Source organism: Diachasmimorpha longicaudata, chromosome 12 (assembly GCF_034640455.1).
Source record: "Diachasmimorpha longicaudata isolate KC_UGA_2023 chromosome 12, iyDiaLong2, whole genome shotgun sequence".
NCBI lineage: Eukaryota > Metazoa > Arthropoda > Insecta > Hymenoptera > Braconidae > Diachasmimorpha > Diachasmimorpha longicaudata.
This window is the reverse complement of record NC_087236.1, coordinates 282,479-301,167: the sequence shown is the minus strand read 5'-3', so window position 1 is coordinate 301,167 and position 18,689 is coordinate 282,479. Positions and strand designations below refer to the sequence as shown.

The following is an 18,689-nucleotide window of genomic DNA, read 5'->3' as shown; positions in this document are numbered from 1 at the left end:
TGGCTTGAGTACATTCAGAGAGAAATCACAGATTGTTTATGAAGAAAATCCGAGAGAAATTATGTAGCTGTCCAGTTAGCAAAATGCAAATTATCGGAGCCTAAGAATGTCAAGTTGTGTGTGAATTTTTGCCGATTTATAGCGCCATAGAAAACCCGAGAAAAATTTCTTGCGGATGTCACTGTATAATGAATAAAGAACCAACCAATCACAAATGGCAGTCAACCATAAATTGTAATTACAGGAAAATTTGAAATTGTCAAGTATTAATACCTCTCTTGAATTTCTAATTATTGTGGCACTCTCTAAGTTAAGTAGCCCATTACCATATTATTTTATTGACTTATTTTGGATTTGGAGAGTGGGCTTGAAGAGTACATTAAGACCAAAAAAAATTATTTGATTTAAATAGAGCATAAAGCCATTTATAAATTAATTTCCTGAGCTTTGCAGCATTAATGTCGAATGATGGGGGATAGGGAATATCCAGAAGGGACATGAACAGGTTCATCATAGAAAAAACCTGCCATTTCAAAAGAAAGAAGGAAAAAAATGTTATTTTTCGAGAAAAATGACCTCAAAAATTTTTTTTCGCTATTGAAGATGAGAAAAGGTCTAGCATCGGGCCACCTTCGGCCATTCTTGATGCGCTCCTCACCTCCTAGGAAGGTAGTACACCCCGACAATTCGTTCATGACATTGTAATCCGATTACTCGGACTTTCGGGCGAGATAAAAATTCCTCTTTACTCTCAAATAGTACATGTCAAAAATTTGAGGATTGATATGTATGTTCCAGTAGTGTCAGAACTGATTCTATTGCGTGATATTTCAACTGGTTACGACTTTATAACGTTGTCAAATGATCGTGGCTGATTTTTGATTGCGTGAAGTCGGTTTTTCCTCTCAAAGTCCGATCATATTTCATTTTTTTCCTTCATGCCATCGTGATATCACTTGTAATTGAACCCTGAAGGGTTTACAGCTGAAAACAGTCTTGACAGTATATTCATCATTTATTACCTTCAAACATCTTCCCTGATTTCCCCATTCCATTAAAAACGGTGATTACCACTATATTTATGCAGGTGATGAATTGTTATAAAATAAAAGTATTTTCATATAAAATTCGATGAAATTTCAGTGCTCAATATTTTCCATAAAATTTCAATGAAATATTTGTTGTATCCTATTAACATCAGCGGATGAGATTGACAGTATAGTGGATACATAACTGATTTTGTTTAATTTTTTCAACGTTACATTTAATTTTCGCAAATTAATTTGATTTATTTACACCTGTTCAACCTCATGGTATCCTAGAGCATTGCATGTTATTTTTTGTCAATAAAGCAGAGAAATTTTACTGAACGTTATGGAAAAAATGCAAGGGGAAGGCCAAATTTTCTTCGCTTGCTTCATAAAATTCACTGACTGTTAAAGACTTTGCCTTATGTCAGAGAACGTAAATAAGTGCAGAATTTCTAAGAATTTTCAAGTAAAAGTTATCGATTTTTTTTTCCTCGGGCAATATACGGTACATTCCGACTCCTTACAACTCACAAAAATTCCCTTCAGGGTGCATATTGTTCATCTCCCAAACTACAGAAGTGATTTGCGAGTGAATACTCATTTCTCAGTATTGCAGAAGGAAAATAATGAATACATATCAGTAGCAAAGGAGTAAACCCAGATAAGTCGATTTATCTCTCAAAGATATTGTAATATACCTTTGATCATTTTTTTATAAATTTCGAGATATTTATTGAAAATTGATCAATAGTCAAACTTGACTTATCTCATTCTAGTCATTATCTGTTGTTTCTCAAAATTCAGGATTGAAGACAGAATATTATAACAACTAGTTCATGGACATTATACAAATTATCATAATAGTTATTACTTTCATTATTACGTGATTAACACTAAATTTATTTTAGTAGTCTCCATGTAAAAGACGTATGCATATGGAGCATGTGTATATGTGAAGAGAAATAGATTTTGTGGCGAGTGGAAGCTGCTCCGGCCAGTTTTTTGTCTAATAATGAGGAAAGGGCACGCAGCAAATGTTCATCATATCGTCCGCTTTACACGCTACACGTCAAAATCTTGGAGCGCATTCGAAGCGCATCTACTCAATAATTACTACGTCCCGGAAGCGGACGTTTCATGATTCAGAACTAACCTCCCAGCTGTTTTTTCGCTATTAAAGTGTGATGGACAACATACAAAACTGGTTGGTGCCGGTGTGTCTGCAACCACAGCGATTAATACTCAAATGTTGATAGAAAATTTGTTATTTTTCAAGATGTCCCTAGTGGAGATCAAATTTTCTGTTAAATACGGATTACTCCTTTGTCATACATATTTTCTTATTTGGTTTAAATAAAAGAGTTCTATTTATTTTTTATTTTCGTGTCTTTAATGAAAAGATGCTGTGCTTTGATGATTCGATAAAATTTTCTGCCTAGTTGATGATTACGTTGATGAGTAAATTCAATGTTGTTGCCTCGAATTTAAGCTCTCTCTCTGCACTTCGAATTCAATGAAATTTGTGGTCCCCAAATTTAAAATGTAGAATGACAGTAATCTGGGGTTCTGTTATTGTTAATTAAGGCATTACCATTCTGGTGAAGAAATATAAACCTCATTCAACTGAGTTCCATAGCTTTTGAATCGATATACAAAGTGCTGAATTCAATTATAATTTTTATTACTAACAAAGCACAATCATATTCATTGACATAACGATATTTTTGGCCATATGAATAATTCCCATTTTTACGTAAATTAATGAATTTATGCAGACAGCACACTTTTTGTTAGCAATAAATCAAATATTCCCATCACATCGAATGAAAAATTTACTCAAAAACATGAGTCGGAACTAAAATTGCAGGAATTGCAACGTAAATCGTACGATTTGTTCTCGTTAAAATTAACCAATCATTTTATGACTCACGGCCATGGCGACAAGAAGTCGTTCCGCAATTTATCGCCAACGATTGAGAAATTTTACGGAACGGAACGGAAAAATACATCACGCGATTTAACGAATTGGAAATTTTTACGATTTTTACTCCGTTGTTACGCGACATATTACACAATAATTTCGTACTTTATTCGAAGTTCTCAAATGATGCAGTTTTTTCCCATTACATCCCTCGAAAAATTATGGGCAAGGAATTCCCTATTCTGCATTGGGTAAAGTTTTCCGTAATTTTGACTGAATATTCCTGTTCGTGTACCCCAACAAATGAAAGCATTACCATCTCTAGGGAACTTCAATTGCTCCCAATTAAATGTATGTTACAAAGAGCAATATGAAAATTAACCACCAAATGATAGTCAAATAAAATTACTATATAATTCCCTTGAGAAAACTAATTTTCTGAGTCAGTGGACTCAACGTTGGAAGTGAGGAACTGAATATAAATAGGCGAGTAGCAGTGGTTATTCAAATGTTCACCTATAACATTGTCATTTAGGCTACCACCGATGAGGAATGGGACGGGTTTGGGAGCATGTTTATCTAGTGCCTACGAGTCTTGGCCCACCGCTGTGAACCTGACTATCAAGTGTTCCTTTCTAGCTGTCGTTATACCTCAACTCAATAGTGGTTTAATGCGCGTAAATTTCAGAGGTCATGTATAAACGGATAATTTTGAAAAATATCGGGCGCAAAGTTGGTTCGAGAATATTTCATGCTTCCCGACGGCAGTGCTTGTGTATTTAGAGTGTGGAAGACATTGGGGTGTGGGTGAGTTTCTATCCTTGGGTCCCTAGGGTTCCGAACGATACCCAGATCAGTATCAGAAAATCGAAGTGAAACAATAGGGTACTGCTTTAAAATAATAGAGATAAAACTGTCGTAATCAAGACTTTAGCCGAAAATTTGGTCGGGTCTAGTCGTTGAAAATTTTTGGAGTTAACGGAGTCTAGAGGGTCCAATGAGTATGAAGGTCACGTAAATTATAAGTGTCAGATAGATAATGAAATTCCTCACTTAGCCTTTCAAATTCATGCGGCTCCTGACGCATCACCTCTCCAAACTCATTTCACCAAGAGATCTTATTTCACTCCGAAATCTCATCTGACCTTCAGGTTTATCTGGCCCATAAATCCTTCAACGATTTTTATATTGACGATTGATTCATGTCATTTTGTAAAACCCTACTTCACGACTAATTAATGGTTAAATTGAAAAACTATTTGTTGGAATTCCTTAATTAGCTATTGAGATCGCATAATAAATTATTCAAAGTTGACAACTGGATGAGAATCCACTTTATTAACAATTTGTTGAGTTGATGAGATTTTTTAAAAGTTAGATCTCATTAAAGTTCCACTAAAATCAACTTCATCTCTTTGAATTTGAAAATCCTCACAATGTTAGTGTTCTTTACATTTATCATTCTCTTTAGTGAGTGAATAATGGAGCTAGATGCAATAATAGAATTAATTACTCGTTAGACTGAGGATATTAATGTAGTGTTAAGTTGGATTTACTAGATTAGAATTGCATTTGTTTACATAATTATTGGATTATACATTCTAATTTCATTTCTAAGGATAGCACTGGTATATCAGTACACAGATGTACTATTGTTAACCGAGCGGTGAGTCTATTTTTTGGACTTTTAGTCATGTTTCTCTTCTACTTGTTTCTTATACCCTTCCTCTATTTCATTCGTGACAATCTCGCCCTCTTCGGAAACGATTTCGAGACGCGTCCGTGCCATCAGCGACCATGCTTCTTCGTCTCTTCCTATTTTATTATCCTTTTCTATTGCTTCCTATTCTTTCGGAGTAAAAACTTTTTATTTGTCGACTTTTGCTTTTTTTTCTTGTAGGATTTTCTCTCCTCGAGTACACCCTACCTCTGTGTATCCATTACTGCAGCGCACGTCAACAGATCCGTCTCTCACGTGTTTGTATATACAATACATAGCATATCATATCATCATTGTTATGCATACGCTTACTCTAGTATATCCAATCTTTCCATAAGAACCCCTTTTTGCATTCCACGTAATCTTTATTTTTCTTATTTTTATTCCGGAGGACAGGAAAGGAATAAGAAAATTAGCCTTACTAGGAAAGAACTCTGATTAACAAGGTTTCTAGAAAATTCGAGTTTTTTTTCAAATCTGGAGAATATTTTCGAATTCCGGAGAAAAAAGTCAATAATGTTTTTAAATCTCCTTAAATGTTCAAAGAATTTAAAATCAATTTTCCAAAATATCAAAGCAGTTGGTTCTATTTTCCTAAATTTAGTTTTCCCTGTACACATTTCATATTTAAACATCTAATTTAAACCTTTGATGACGCATGATGAGAAAAAAATTGTGAGAAAAAGGTTATGGGTTTGTGACTTCGACATTAATTAATTCAGTTCTGTAACTACTCTCGGACATACCTCAATCAAATCCAACGAAAAACTCCTTTAGCTCATTTAAAACTGCTTTTTATCAATGTACCTAGTTTGAAATAAACTAATATGGATGACTATTTACTAAAAGATAGAAATGTTTATGATTAATGTCCAATACTACGGATTTACCCCTCTAATATCTAATTTAAATCATTGGGTCGTCACGATCCTTTAAACGAAATATTGAACTAATGACTTTTTCAAGTTAGCTAGACGAACGTAGGGCCCTCCTTTTCCCTATTAATTTTTGGCTGGTCAGCAAATGCACCCCTAACCCTCTGGTCTGTATATGAAAAGGAGCCGCGGCGTGTTATCTTGGGCACAAAGTTACCGTCCTCATTCTATACTGTCTTCAGACATTGAGTGATTTTCAGTGAGGTCACTAAGCGCGGGATTTGTTTGTTAATTATATATTTATGCCGATTGGGTAGAAAATGTAATTTCCAAAAATACCATAATTGAAGTAGTACCTCTTGGGAAAACCAAAGAACAAAGTAATTTTATGTGAAGCTTTATGGCGCCCCCAAAACCAAACACGTAAACTGACATTTGCCAAGTCATGGCTTCAACGTATTTCAATGTTCCAGTATTTAGTTTGGACACAAACTGTTGGTATCTCATGGACCCCTAATTTATACCGCAAACCACCTGCATTCTTCTTTCTTTTAATGAACTTCACGAAAGGATTTGGTGGATAGTAGTACCACTTGACGTGCACCCCGTTCCCGAAGCGTGATAGTGGATTTTTGAAAGGGTTGATATGAATTATAATAAGAGTATTAAACTAGGAGGAAAGGATTCCGCGTGACAAGAAAGAAGGAGGAAATATTAAGGACAGTTTTTGGTTGTAGAAAGGAAAGAGCCTTTGACTTTCTTGCTACTCGTTTTGGGTTCGTGTCGAGGCCACTTTTGAAAACTTCTCGACGGCAGATAATTGCCGATGAAATATGATAGTTAAGTCTAGGGGCAGAGTCATTATGCCTTTCCGGAAACAGAATGAGACAAAAGCAGGGGTTGAATTTTTTTAGATTGTGGAAAAGTTTTGGTATGTATGTCATCTGGCTCCATTCCTGACAGGTATTTATGCGAAAGCGACTCAAACGATTTAACAGGAGAATCTCAGACAATTCAAACTCCAAAATGATTCAGGTAGACTAACTTTATCACGATTTTTTCATCGGAAACCCCCTCTCGGCGAACCGTTAAGGTACGGGCTACCCCCACCTATACCATTAATTATGACTTGGTTCAAAATTTTATAGAGTTTTACGCCTTGTTTTAGTTGTAACTACATTACAATGAAAATACAAAGTTATAATGTATTCGGTTCATTGAACTGTACTCAGAAGACACCCTACGTCACCATCTTTTGATGGGGTTGATTAGAATGGTTAGTCAGGGTAATAACTCTAAACGGGAAATTGTAGGTAATGAGTAAAGGAAATCATTATTTATGGTGATGAGAATGATCGATTAAACGATTGAAATAAAAAAATGGAAGAAAAATTAACAAAATTGGGGAAACATTGACGTGTGGAAGAATTGGACAAGATGGTTCTAATTGATGGGTGCCTCCACAGTATTTAGAATTGAAAATCTTCACTTTCTAAGAAGTTAATTCATTTTACTTTAAATACAGTAAAAATGATGTACATTTTTTTATGGTAATTCACGTAAAAAAGGTGAACGACTTTGAAAGGTATTTTCAGTCTTACATAGTTCCGGTTGGCTTATTGTCTTTAGGCGATGAATTATTACGCTACTGTGTATAGTTTAGCATACGCCGGTGACACTTCTACACAATTCTAGAGCTTTCTGAAATTTTTTGAAGAAATTCTCAAGTTTTCTAGAAAATGCCAGGGAATTCTCCGATTTTTTACAAAGGCAGAGACATCGTTTGAGTTTTCTGGGACATTCGGGCGGATTCTCTCCCTTTGTAAAATTATTAGAGAGATTTCCTAAATATTTCTTCACGTTTCAAATTCTGTCTTGAAGTGTCTGGGTTTTGGGTAGTTTACACGTTCAATAGCGTTCAAATAAGCTTGAAGGTCTTCGAGATGAGAAAAAGTTGATTTGGGAGGTAATTCGTACACTTAGGAATCATTATCTAAGAGGATGAAGTACTCGTACACCTCAAACCCTAATGAGACAGTACTCAAACGAGGGAGCCCAGAAATCGCCTGGTGAATCTTTCCATAATTCAGAATGGAGATTCTCGTGGTTTCTTCAAAATTCCCATTCAATTACGGCTGTTCTCCATTACATTATTAATGAAATACTATTAATTTATACTATTTAAAGCTTCACCATAACAATCATGGATTATTTTTCGATTTTTACCGTACATTTTGTTGGGAAAGTGTAAATTTCCTATCGCTTTTAAGCTTTTCCCCATGTGCTCCAGAAAGCTAAGCTTTCCTTTTAATCCTTAAGATATTATTCCTGATTTTTTCGAGATGGCTACGTCTAATTTTCAGTAAGAATGATTTTGCATAAACTATTTCCTAGTGGTTATCATTAAGATTCTGAAGAAGTTATCTAGAAGAAGGAATTGGCTCTTAATTTATTTTTCGAAAGAAATTCCCAGGGAAGTACATCTATGAAAACCATATTTTTTCTTTCATTTTTCAACAAATTTGACAGTACGTTTCTCCTTCCGTTAAGCAAAGTAATTAGATCCGATGACAGACGTTGACATTCTTGAGATTGAGACACGAGTGGCACAATAATTTGCAGAGAACTCCCTTCCACGTCCAGTAAAAAAAGGAGATAGATAACCCAGGGATCACCGTACTATTCTGCACGACTTTACAACTCTTTTTGATGACACACACACACACACACACACACACACACACACACACACACACACACACACACACACACACACACACACACACACCGACAATTGATTTTGTGCACTTGATTATTCAGCAACAAACCAGGTGCATAAGGGAAAGAGAGAAAGAGAGAGGATTGCGTGATGTTGGAGACATCACTGAATATGAATTATGCTGTGACAAAAGCGTGTGGGACGTGCCCTCACTCTCTTCGATCCCTCCATTCTCAAGTCCTCCTCAGTATCTATGGGAACTACGGGAACTTGGAATCACCGCTGCCGGGTGTGTTGCCGCTTATTCCCCTGACTCATTACTTGTTACTGATAAAAAAAATAACGAATACAAAATGAGGAAAAAATAGCAAGGTAAGAAAAAGCGAACTAACCAAGGAAACTAAAGAAATAACAGGAGATAGGATTCCGCACGCAAATTTGACGTTAACGTTAAAGAAACGTTTAATTCGACGAGTCTCCCGAAATGGCACGCGATTGCCTCAAAAATGCAGGGCCATCTCTTTACTTCGGGCTCCGAGAGAAAAAAAAAACAGTAGAGAAATTCCCAAGTAGCAGCCTCATTATTAGAACCATTACGCTGGCTATGACAACCAGCGATTTCGAATACATTTTTTCATATGGAAAAATAATCGATACAAAATACTTTCTGTTGGTAATAGTTGAGAGAGTGAAATTGAGGATTTTATTCATTTTGAAGATAATTCTATTCATTCCAAACGACTATGAAATTCGAGGGCTATTGATTTATCGATCAACGTTCGATCTTCAAAACGTCCTCTGCATGCAGAAATACCTTCCAAGAAGGTCATCATTGAAAAACAAACTGTGTAGACTAGTGTTCACGATTCCAAAATGTTCCAAACTCCTGGGAATGACATGAGAATTTATCAGATTTTGGAATATTTCAAACAAATCAAAAACATTTCTAGCTTAAAAACTTCATTAATTCTTAAATTAAGATTCAGGTAAAGCTTGTGTACTGACATCGATGACCGAGTTAATTAGACGAAAGTCTACCGACAAGTTCAAGTTCTATTCCCCGTGGAATCGCATTTCTCAATAGAAGGCTTCGGCAAGCAGAAGGCGGTTAATAGAGGAACCGCCTGTATCGACATGGGTTTGCTGTAGTTTGCCCATGCTACTTCGATATTCTATGAGAGTACGAATGCGGCAGAGTATAGAATCCATAGCCGTATGTATACGGTTGGATAGAGTGCTGAGTGAGAGCTGAGAACGGGCTCGAAGGCCGAAAAAAAGTCATTCTACTAAACCATTACTCATTGAATTCAGAACATTTTTATACTGTAGGGCATTCGCTTTGAGTTATTATATTTGAAGAAGGACATGATTAAATTCCATAAATTTATTAATGAATCATTTGGAAAAAACTTTACCGCATACATTCAGATGACCCCTGAAATTTGAATTTTTAGCATTTCACGCAAAAAGTCAAAATCGAATTCAAATTCAAATCATTACAACGTTTCTATTCGGAAACAAACCGGTATCAACATTAGTCATGGCTTCATATTACTGTGCGCGCCTTTACCATAATGTTTTTTGGTAACTTTAATTGATATTTCAAAATGTTCGATGAAATTGGTGAACCTATTCACCACATTTTCATGAGTTTATTGGGAATTTTCTGAAGTTTCCACGCATTTTAACGGCATTTCAAAGGCTTCGCAAATTTTCAATCTCTCCTGGACGTGTATCACGAAAAAAAGTAATCGATCCCATCACGTGGTACGTGGAAAACAAACAAGAACACAATGTATTTTAATCGCTGTGAAATGAATTACATAATGTGTTTTTTGTTTTGTTTTTTTGTTTATAATAAACTCCCGGTGCGGCCGATTCCATCGGTGATTGTTGGCTCGCTGCCCTCCCTACGCATACTCACATGCTCAAATTAGTTGTTCAGATAGGTACTTCAACGAAAATATTCCATGCAAGTATCCTATGAAAATTGACCAATTGGTGAAAACAATTTCCATTGTTTTTCACACGCGGTAAAAATTGAGTTTTGTAGTGGGGATGGTAATTTGGTTTATGGTGAAAAGAGCAGCCGTAACATGACTTTGGCGAGACGAGGATGAGAGAGGCCCTAACGACTCAGTGTCACGAGACAGCACCTGAAGAGGCCACGAAAAGCTACGAGCGTTCACGGTGAATCCGCGGCATCGTTGAATCTACCGAAGGATATTTTAACGAGAAGCTCCAAGTGGGGGTACATTACCAGTAAGATGAGTGATAAGACTTATGGTCACCTTATATGACATTACCGTAAATTCTCTTACTTTTATGCTAGCAATTCTTCAAATGTCGTTTTACCCCCTTTCCACTTTGTTATTGTGTTTCAGGTTTCCACCTGTATTGTTGTGTTCTCAAAACTCCTGGCATGCAAAATTAAGTTTCGCAGCACGCCAGTTACGATTCTCTCTACGGTTGGAATTTAATTGGAATTCCAAGTTTAGGTAGAGTTCGTTTCAGCTCTACATTTTTATACTTACAATGTCTAAAGACATTGCCGGATTGAACATTAACGTAATGATATCCGCAGATTTGTACTTCTCTGTTATCTTTTATCGAATTAAATTTTTTTTATTTGACTGGAGGTTTTTTCTTACTTACCGGCGTACTGCTGTTGCCAAGCCAAAGCTCCACAGAGTAAAGCAAGAGTCTTGCCACTTCCAGTTGGGCTCTCCACCAAGGCGTGTTCTCCGTTTCTACAGCCTTTTATCAGCTGATAACATAATTGAAGTTGAAGTATCAATTTGTTTCAAACTCCAAATATCTTTTTATTTGGAAAAGACAACTTTATCATGAAGCAAATTTCCGATTCTCGCACGTTGGAGAGAAATTATTTGAAGTACCACGAAATGCAAATTCACACGTTAACTTCTCAAAGATATAATAAATGAATCAATGAATTCTCAAAGTTCAACTCTGAGTTATACGTGGACACGTCTGTTCTTCCAGTCCAACATGGAGGGTCATTTTGGGAACAAACAATTAATAGTCAGTAGAATAATTATAAGATTTACTCGTACATATTACGCGGTGGTTTGTGAAGTTCCTTAGAATTTCGAAAAAATTCAAGTTTCTATGAAATTTAAGAGAATGCAGAATGTTCCGAGAGATATCCAGGAAATTTTTTCATTTCATGAAGTTTCCATGGAATTTTCACGACATTTCAAGAGAATTCAAGGTTTTGTAGATTTTTTTTAACATTTCAGAAAAATCAAAGAATTAAAAGAAATTTATCATCAAACTATATCGAAAAAGTGTTGCAACTTTTTTCAGATACGTGTTTGATTAGAGTCCCTCTTATTAAGACGTTTAACAGTTTTTAGCTTGATACACTCAAAAAATTGAAAAAGTATTTGTACGTCCTTAAAAATCTTCCGCAGGAAATCCAAAAATGATGAGAGAGGGGATTAAGATTGTTCACTCTAACCTCATATTTTCCGCCCACCCTCCTATGTATAACTCTCTCAAAAAAAATCATAATTTTGTCACACATTTTTAATAATAACTCATGAAACCTGTTGTCATGAATAATGAAATTGAATTCATGTATTTCAAAACTATGCACGAGATGATCCTCTTTGAAAGTGAGACTTTTGAAACAAATTTCGAAATTACTCGAAAAAGTTGAGTAGCTGGGCAATCGTATTGAGAAAATATAAGGAAAGACAAAGAACAATTAGTTGCTAGTACTTACAGCATTCATAACTGCTTTCTGGGCAGGGTACGGTTTCAACGGAAAGTCAACCTTCACTCCAGCAATCTCCAACCTATGGTGAGGAGTGATGATAGGACTAGGTATCCCAACATCTTCGACACAGCATTCACCATTGGGATCAATTTTACTGCAGCTATCACGATTTCCTTGTATGATCATGGTATCTTCAAAGGATTCATATTCAAGATTTCGTTTTTTAGTGTAATTTCGATTTGGACTTGGTGGGGTTCTTTTTTTGATTGTTGAATTTCCTGGATCATTATCCTCGCTCGTTCCCCAACGAAAAAATCTTTTCGGTCCAGGTCTGGAATTTTCGTGGGAGGAGGGCTGAGGATGTGCATGCACCCCAACAGCTGGAGCATGAAGAGGAAAATCAATCGAAGCAGTATCTTCGAGGCCGAGTCCAATGATTTTCGGAGGATATGTGGAGACCATTTTTGGGATATTATCTTTGCTGAGAGAACTAGCATTGGTTTGCCCCTCTTTTTCGTCATCAGACGAGTCTGATGATATCAAAACTTGTTGGAATTGTCGTGAAGTAGTTAATTTTATTGATTTGGCCGTGTTGGGCACTGGAATTTTACTGTGAAATTCTGGAGCTTCGAACGAATCATCGTCCGATGTTAATTCTAAGGTTTCCATAATGAGGTCTTATCTAACTTAAGCTGGATACTGTCTGAAATAAAAGTGGGAGAGATATTACTCGAAGAGTTGTTCTCAGAGGTGAAGTCGTAAGAAAGCTCGAGTCGACGTACCGAAAAATTGAACAGAAAATTCGTTAAACAATTCTATGAATATTCTATAAGTTCTTGGTTGCTTCTACTGAAGTGTTCAATAGAATATATTCAATAGAAAAAATAACTCTAAGTCGACTTTACTTCCAAAATTGTTCTATTTAACTATTTCCGATAAAATTTGCATGGTTAGGATTTTTTTCATTCTTTTTTTTCTTATCAAAACGAAAGCCAAGCACAGAAAGCTCCGTCTACTTCGGCCAAAGGAATTCTATAATACTATGTTTCTTTTTTACACAGTGCGATGAAAAAAAAATTCAGTATAATAATAGCTATGAACAAATTAAAAGCCATTGATATTTCTCACTAGGCATGTCGACAAAATCAGTAGAAAACACAAAATTTGATAAAAATCGCTAACGAAGTTTTCCGATCAATTATTTTGTTCTGTGATTTTACCATTATATTGCCTATTTTCTCCTCTTTTTTGAATGTTCTGGGTTACGAGCACTATTCTTATAGAAGATAGCCAATAGACAATATTTATGTATCAGAGAAGAAATTCGTCTCATAATAGAACGTGTACATAAAAAATGCAAAAAAATGGATTGCCGAGATGAGTTTGAAAACAATCGCGAAATAGTTTGAATAAATGTTCAATAAAATTTTGAGAAAGGAGAATGTCAGCCCACTCTGAATTTGACATCGAATCCCTCACATGTACATAGTGACTCAATCATTCTATAGCATGATTGACAGAAAATATTAATTATTTTATAATGTTCGCAAGACAAGTTTGTAACAAAGCTGTGACGAATGTCTCCTGTTGATTTCACCCGTTAATTCTCTCTAGTTCTTCCTTTTTATTTCATGATTTATCCTGATATGTATAAAAACGTTCATTTGGTAGCAATTGAGACACTCGAGAATTACTTGTTATTGCCTTAGTTACTGTATACAGAGAGATAAAAAACAATGCATTCCAACATCAACATAACCTCACAGTCTGACTTCATCACTTGTACCTGATAAATGGGTAGTCCAATTGCAATTTTGGATACTCACCAGGCACTACGAAACGCATTCACTCAATTATTATTCTTGTGGTCAATTAATTGCAATCATTTTATACTTAATTATTGTGCTAGGGGTTCGGTAAGATCATGACACATGTTTCTCGGATGCCCGCGGTTTATTTACCTCGAGTTTGTAGTGACTGTTGCGCGCGCAAAAGCTCACCGTCAACAACAAAAATCACACACAGCGATAATTAAAGAAAGTACGTCCTAGAATATTTATGTCGTTGAGCATTCAATCTCACTGATCTACGTTTTATTATATTTTCGAGTGGTCTGCGAGGTGGAATTAATTGTGATATTTTGATTTCACGAACGCAGCCGGACAAGACCAATACACTCTCGCCTCATAGTAGTTCCGTCCGATACCGTCGGGCGGCGCCATTTGCAGGTTTGTCGTTTTGCCAGTCATCCATTCCTTCCCTCCAACACGCCGGATTGTTTATCGGTGTTTTTCATCGCGAATATTCTGTTTACGACGTACTGTCCAAGATGCCCAAGTCTCTTTCGCGGTTTGGTATGGACAATACAGCAGGTCCCACCACGGTCAGTGATCAAATTTGTTAATTAAGCTGCGTGATAACTCGTTAATTAAATTGAGAAAAAATTGCCACAGAATCATCATTTTCTAGCATTCGTTGGACACAAAACAAATCATTGGAATGGTGTCAAATGTCGAATACCAGATTTCTCAATTATTTGGGTAACCGACAGCAAAGTTTACCTTTGAACTGGGGACAAAGGACCAATGCGAGTCTGCTAAATAATTACCGTGATCTTTTTCATGTTCATGAATTTGCATTTGGAGAGATTGAATGATAAAATCTTGTTAAATTGTCCGATAAGGTTGGGTCAAATGGAGTCGAACAAAAATGACAATGTTTGATGATTAAAGAAGAAATACATTCTCTTGAAGTAAAAATATCTTACGTATTTGAATATTTTTCAAAATTTGAATTTTTTATGTATACAGGTAGCTTCTCTGTTTAGAAAATATTACCGAATGTAATTCCAAAAGGAGAATAGAGAGCCAACTTATGTTTTATTGACAATTCAAGAAGTTTCCCCATTTTAAATTCGTAACTTGAGAAAACTTGATTCATTTATTTTACAAAAAATAATTGAAATCCAAAAATTATCGATAACTGCAAAAGGCTCCTGATCGGTGTTGTTGAAATCTTCCGTAGAAAATATTCAACGTAATAAATTATATAGACAAGTCGAATTCTATGGGCTTTTTTTATTGAATATTTTATGTCAAGTATTCCAATAGAATCGACCACATTTAATAGGCCCCTCAATAAAAATCGAATAAAATTACGTAATGAATTGATTAAATTTTTCAATTACATTTTTTTTATGTGTGAAAAAAATTTCTAACTGCGTCTTACAATAGTCAATCGGGAAAAATCAGTCTTGCGTCGTTATCAGCGCGATAATTTTTCTTTTGATTAATCACAATGCTACTCCTACCTCTTCAAAGCCTTTTAATAGCGAACATTGTTAAAGGCATAAAAAATTACACATTTAGCTTCGTTAAATTTTATTGACCGAGTCACTGGGCCTGAATGGCGCACTGTATGTTTATTCGCATTGGTTTATTATTATTAGTCGTGGATGCGTTCACTTATGTGTGATTTATTCATCATTGAAATAGTTGCATTCTCCGGAAAGTTAATCTGGCTTTCTCAATATTACTAAAAATTTCGTTTTTCCAAACTTTATTTTTATTTTATTGCTCACAAAACATCGATTCTTAAAATTTTTTTCTCAATGTTACGTTTTGGAGAAAGGAAGAGAACATTTTTGGGTTCTTAATTTACATTCGTGTCAGAAATTTTCTATTTTTTGGTTGAAAGGCTTTCGTTAACTTACACTCTCAGAAGTGCCCTTAGACCGCCGATAGATTTGAAAATATGTGGAATAATAAAGTTATGGAACAAAGATGGCTTCCGCCTGCCTCTCACTCTCCCCAATTCTTTGCTATTTTCTGCGTATAAACAAACTATTTATTGAGATCAAATAATAATTTACTAATAGTCAAAACAAAAAATTATTTAATATGAAAAAGATTCGAACACGATTTTTAGTTAGTTTATAAAACAAATGATTCCATTAAATTTGTTCATATTATCATTTGCAAACACCCGGGATTTTTATCGTAGAGGCATCGTGTACGTATTGTTGGAAAGTTGATTATATTTCCGCTGGCAAATTCATACAGTTCTCCAGTGACAAGTATAACCAAAAAACGGAATGGTACATTTCTAACCTAGGGGGGGGGGCGAAATATATTATTTATACTTACGTGCAAGATTGCCACTCTAGCTGATTGGAATGGGAGACAGAGAGAGAGAGAGTGAGTACCTAGGTGAGGGACTTACATTTTATCTTCTATTATCACAACTGGTACTCTCTATCATGGGAGGGGGGGCGCAAAGTCCGATATCTTTTCCGTAGAGCTGAAGGTGAATAACTTTTTCTTCTTGTCGTGATGGCCAAAATGTATGCAAAAATTACAGAACTCGATTTTCTTCACTTTGGTCGAAAATTGAGTAAAGAATCACGTTTTTTAACATAAAAGATCCAGTGCCAGCACCGCAATTTTTGCCTGGTCCGTCACTTAGCGTTGTTTTTTCCGAGCTAGTATGGATTTTGGGACAATACCTTAATTACTCTTGCGTTCGGTAGCTTTTCCGAGCCACCGAAGACAAATTAACTATTCATCATATACTGTTCTGTTCTATGGGATTACTTGCCTCGGTTAGTAATTTTTCTCTTTTTTTCCATGAATGAATAAAAGTTTCGCCCTATTGTTGGAGATGTTCATGTTTTCCCCTTCTGGCTAGGAACTTTGTAGCAACTAAAATTCAAGTTAGCGATCGCTCATGTCACCTCAATTAATTATGATTCAACATATCGGAAACTGTCATTTTTGGAGGTGTTTTGATTGTTTACTAATAAATTCATGACGGAATTGATGCTTTTTTTCTCACATATCAGTATTTTTTACTTTCATCAATCACCATTAATGAAAATTCAATTGAATTGTCAATTTTGAAAATTATTATTGTATATTTCACTTCAATTTTCAACAACTACAAACAACTACAAAAATGTTCAAACGTAAATAAATGACGGGTTAATAGTTTTAAGTCATCGAACGTCAGTGATATGGATTTGTTGTTGGGTTTGATAATAGACTCGTCTGTAGGCGAGGGGTTAAAAAATTTGAAAAATGTAATTTTCCGTGAACCAATTTTATTGCAGAGTCCGTAGCACTTGGATATCCTTAGAGATTGTAGTGAAGGGTGACTCCTGAAATGTGTGGAAACGAGCCATGAGTTATGTTTACTCCAGCTTACTACCCATAAAATATCTAAAGGTTTCGTTCTCTCTGCCGAGTCATTATTCTGAGATGCGTCAAATTGCGTGTAACAACCCCTCGGAACATAGGATTAAATTCCATTGTCTATTGGGTGTATTTATGGCAGACTCTACACAGTTGCAGCACGTTATCATCAATTCTTTTCTCTCCTCCACATCAGTTATTCTCTCCTTCAAATGTGTTCATTATTCATTTATTTTTCATTAATTTCTCACATTTGGGGGTAAAGAATGCAGCTTTTTTACTCGCAGTATGTCAAGTAGAAACAGATGTGGGAAGATGCACGGAGATATCTTTATCTTGGCAATTTTCGTTTATATGGGAATGCCAAGGGTCAACAGGAAGAGGAGGAAGGGGAAAATTGGGAGAGGGGAAATACGAGTGGCCGAGGTCCATTGTGTCCTGGGAAAAATATGAAATATGAATATAACATATTCCCTCGCAAAACTATATGCAATAAAAACTGGGGAGATAAAGCCGATGCTCGAGGAATACCAAATGCTTCTTTCTTTCTTCCTTCCTCCTTCCTTCATTTTCTACACGATATTTGGCTTTTTGGCGCGCCTTTTTCGCAGGACAACTCAATGAAAAGGTCACTTTTCTGAAAGTGACCGAATGATGATTGGAGAGTTGGGCACAGGCAAGCCACCAATAATATATTAGTTTTATTTCGCTCGGGGCTTTTCGCCGCGACATTTCGATATTTACGGTTTCTTGCTGCTCTCGGCTATTCTTCATTCGCAGGGTGGTGGGGGAAAGTATATTGATAATTTGTCAAGTTCCAAGCGCACTCTATTCTTCTTTGTGGTCAAGATCGTAGGTTTATTTTTCTCCTCCCGCCGAAGGAGGAGAAAATAAATGGAATATTAAGAAATTGAAAATTGTATTCCATTATAGAATCTATCAGTGCCCATCACAATAATAAGGAGAATGATCATCATAGTCTTTACTTCAACACCGACTTTGAAAATTAATTTTCAAAAATTTCATTTCATTAAAAACAATTAAATAACAAACATTGATTGAAATTGGTGGAAAAGTCTAGCCTTTTTATGGCAGGAAGACAGGAAATTCATAGTTTACAATGAATACCAATTCATGATAAATAACATGGGACCAAAAAGGACATAAAAAATAACAAGTAATTGTCATAATCAGAGTTTAGTGTAATAATTATATTGCATCATCCTGTGCATAATATGCGAATAAGTTCCATTCAATTTTTCACAATTTTACCAATTGTTCCATATTCTTCATTTCGACGAATTCCCTTCCCTTCCCAAATAATTCGTAGCTATTGATTTTTCGGAACAAAACGACAACTTCCAACTCCAACTGCCCTACGAAAAGAAAGCTTCTGTCTCTCTCTCAGTTGAGGCGCGGCTGCAACGCTCATTGATGCGTGTCATCAATTTCCAATGTTATTTCGCGTATTATCTCCACAAGGTATCTGTCT

General features: G+C 35.7%; 1 protein-coding gene and 1 long non-coding RNA gene across 4 annotated transcripts in view; one reads left to right on the top strand and one right to left on the bottom strand.

The window, feature by feature from the left end:
• Positions 1-16,176, bottom strand: part of LOC135168163 (Fanconi anemia group J protein homolog) — a 63,063-nt gene extending 46,887 nt beyond the window's left edge. The window contains exons 1-3 of one of the 3 annotated variants that reach the window (XM_064132099.1): positions 16,154-16,176; positions 12,015-12,711; positions 10,922-11,033 (exon numbers count right to left, since the gene is read on the bottom strand). In XM_064132099.1, the coding sequence (XP_063988169.1) occupies positions 10,922-11,033; positions 12,015-12,677 (775 nt within the window). In that variant the 5' untranslated portion in view covers positions 12,678-12,711; positions 16,154-16,176. Of the gene's footprint in view, positions 1-10,921; positions 11,034-12,014; positions 12,712-13,834; positions 14,212-16,153 lie in introns of those variants that run through there. The other 2 variants (XM_064132098.1, XM_064132097.1) reach the window with 2 other exon arrangements.
• LOC135168167 (uncharacterized) lies at positions 14,237-14,767 on the top strand. Its single transcript, XR_010300000.1, has 2 exons — positions 14,237-14,391; positions 14,478-14,767. It is a non-coding gene; the product is annotated as an uncharacterized LOC135168167 (long non-coding RNA).
• Positions 16,177-18,689: the final 2,513 nt, after the last annotated feature.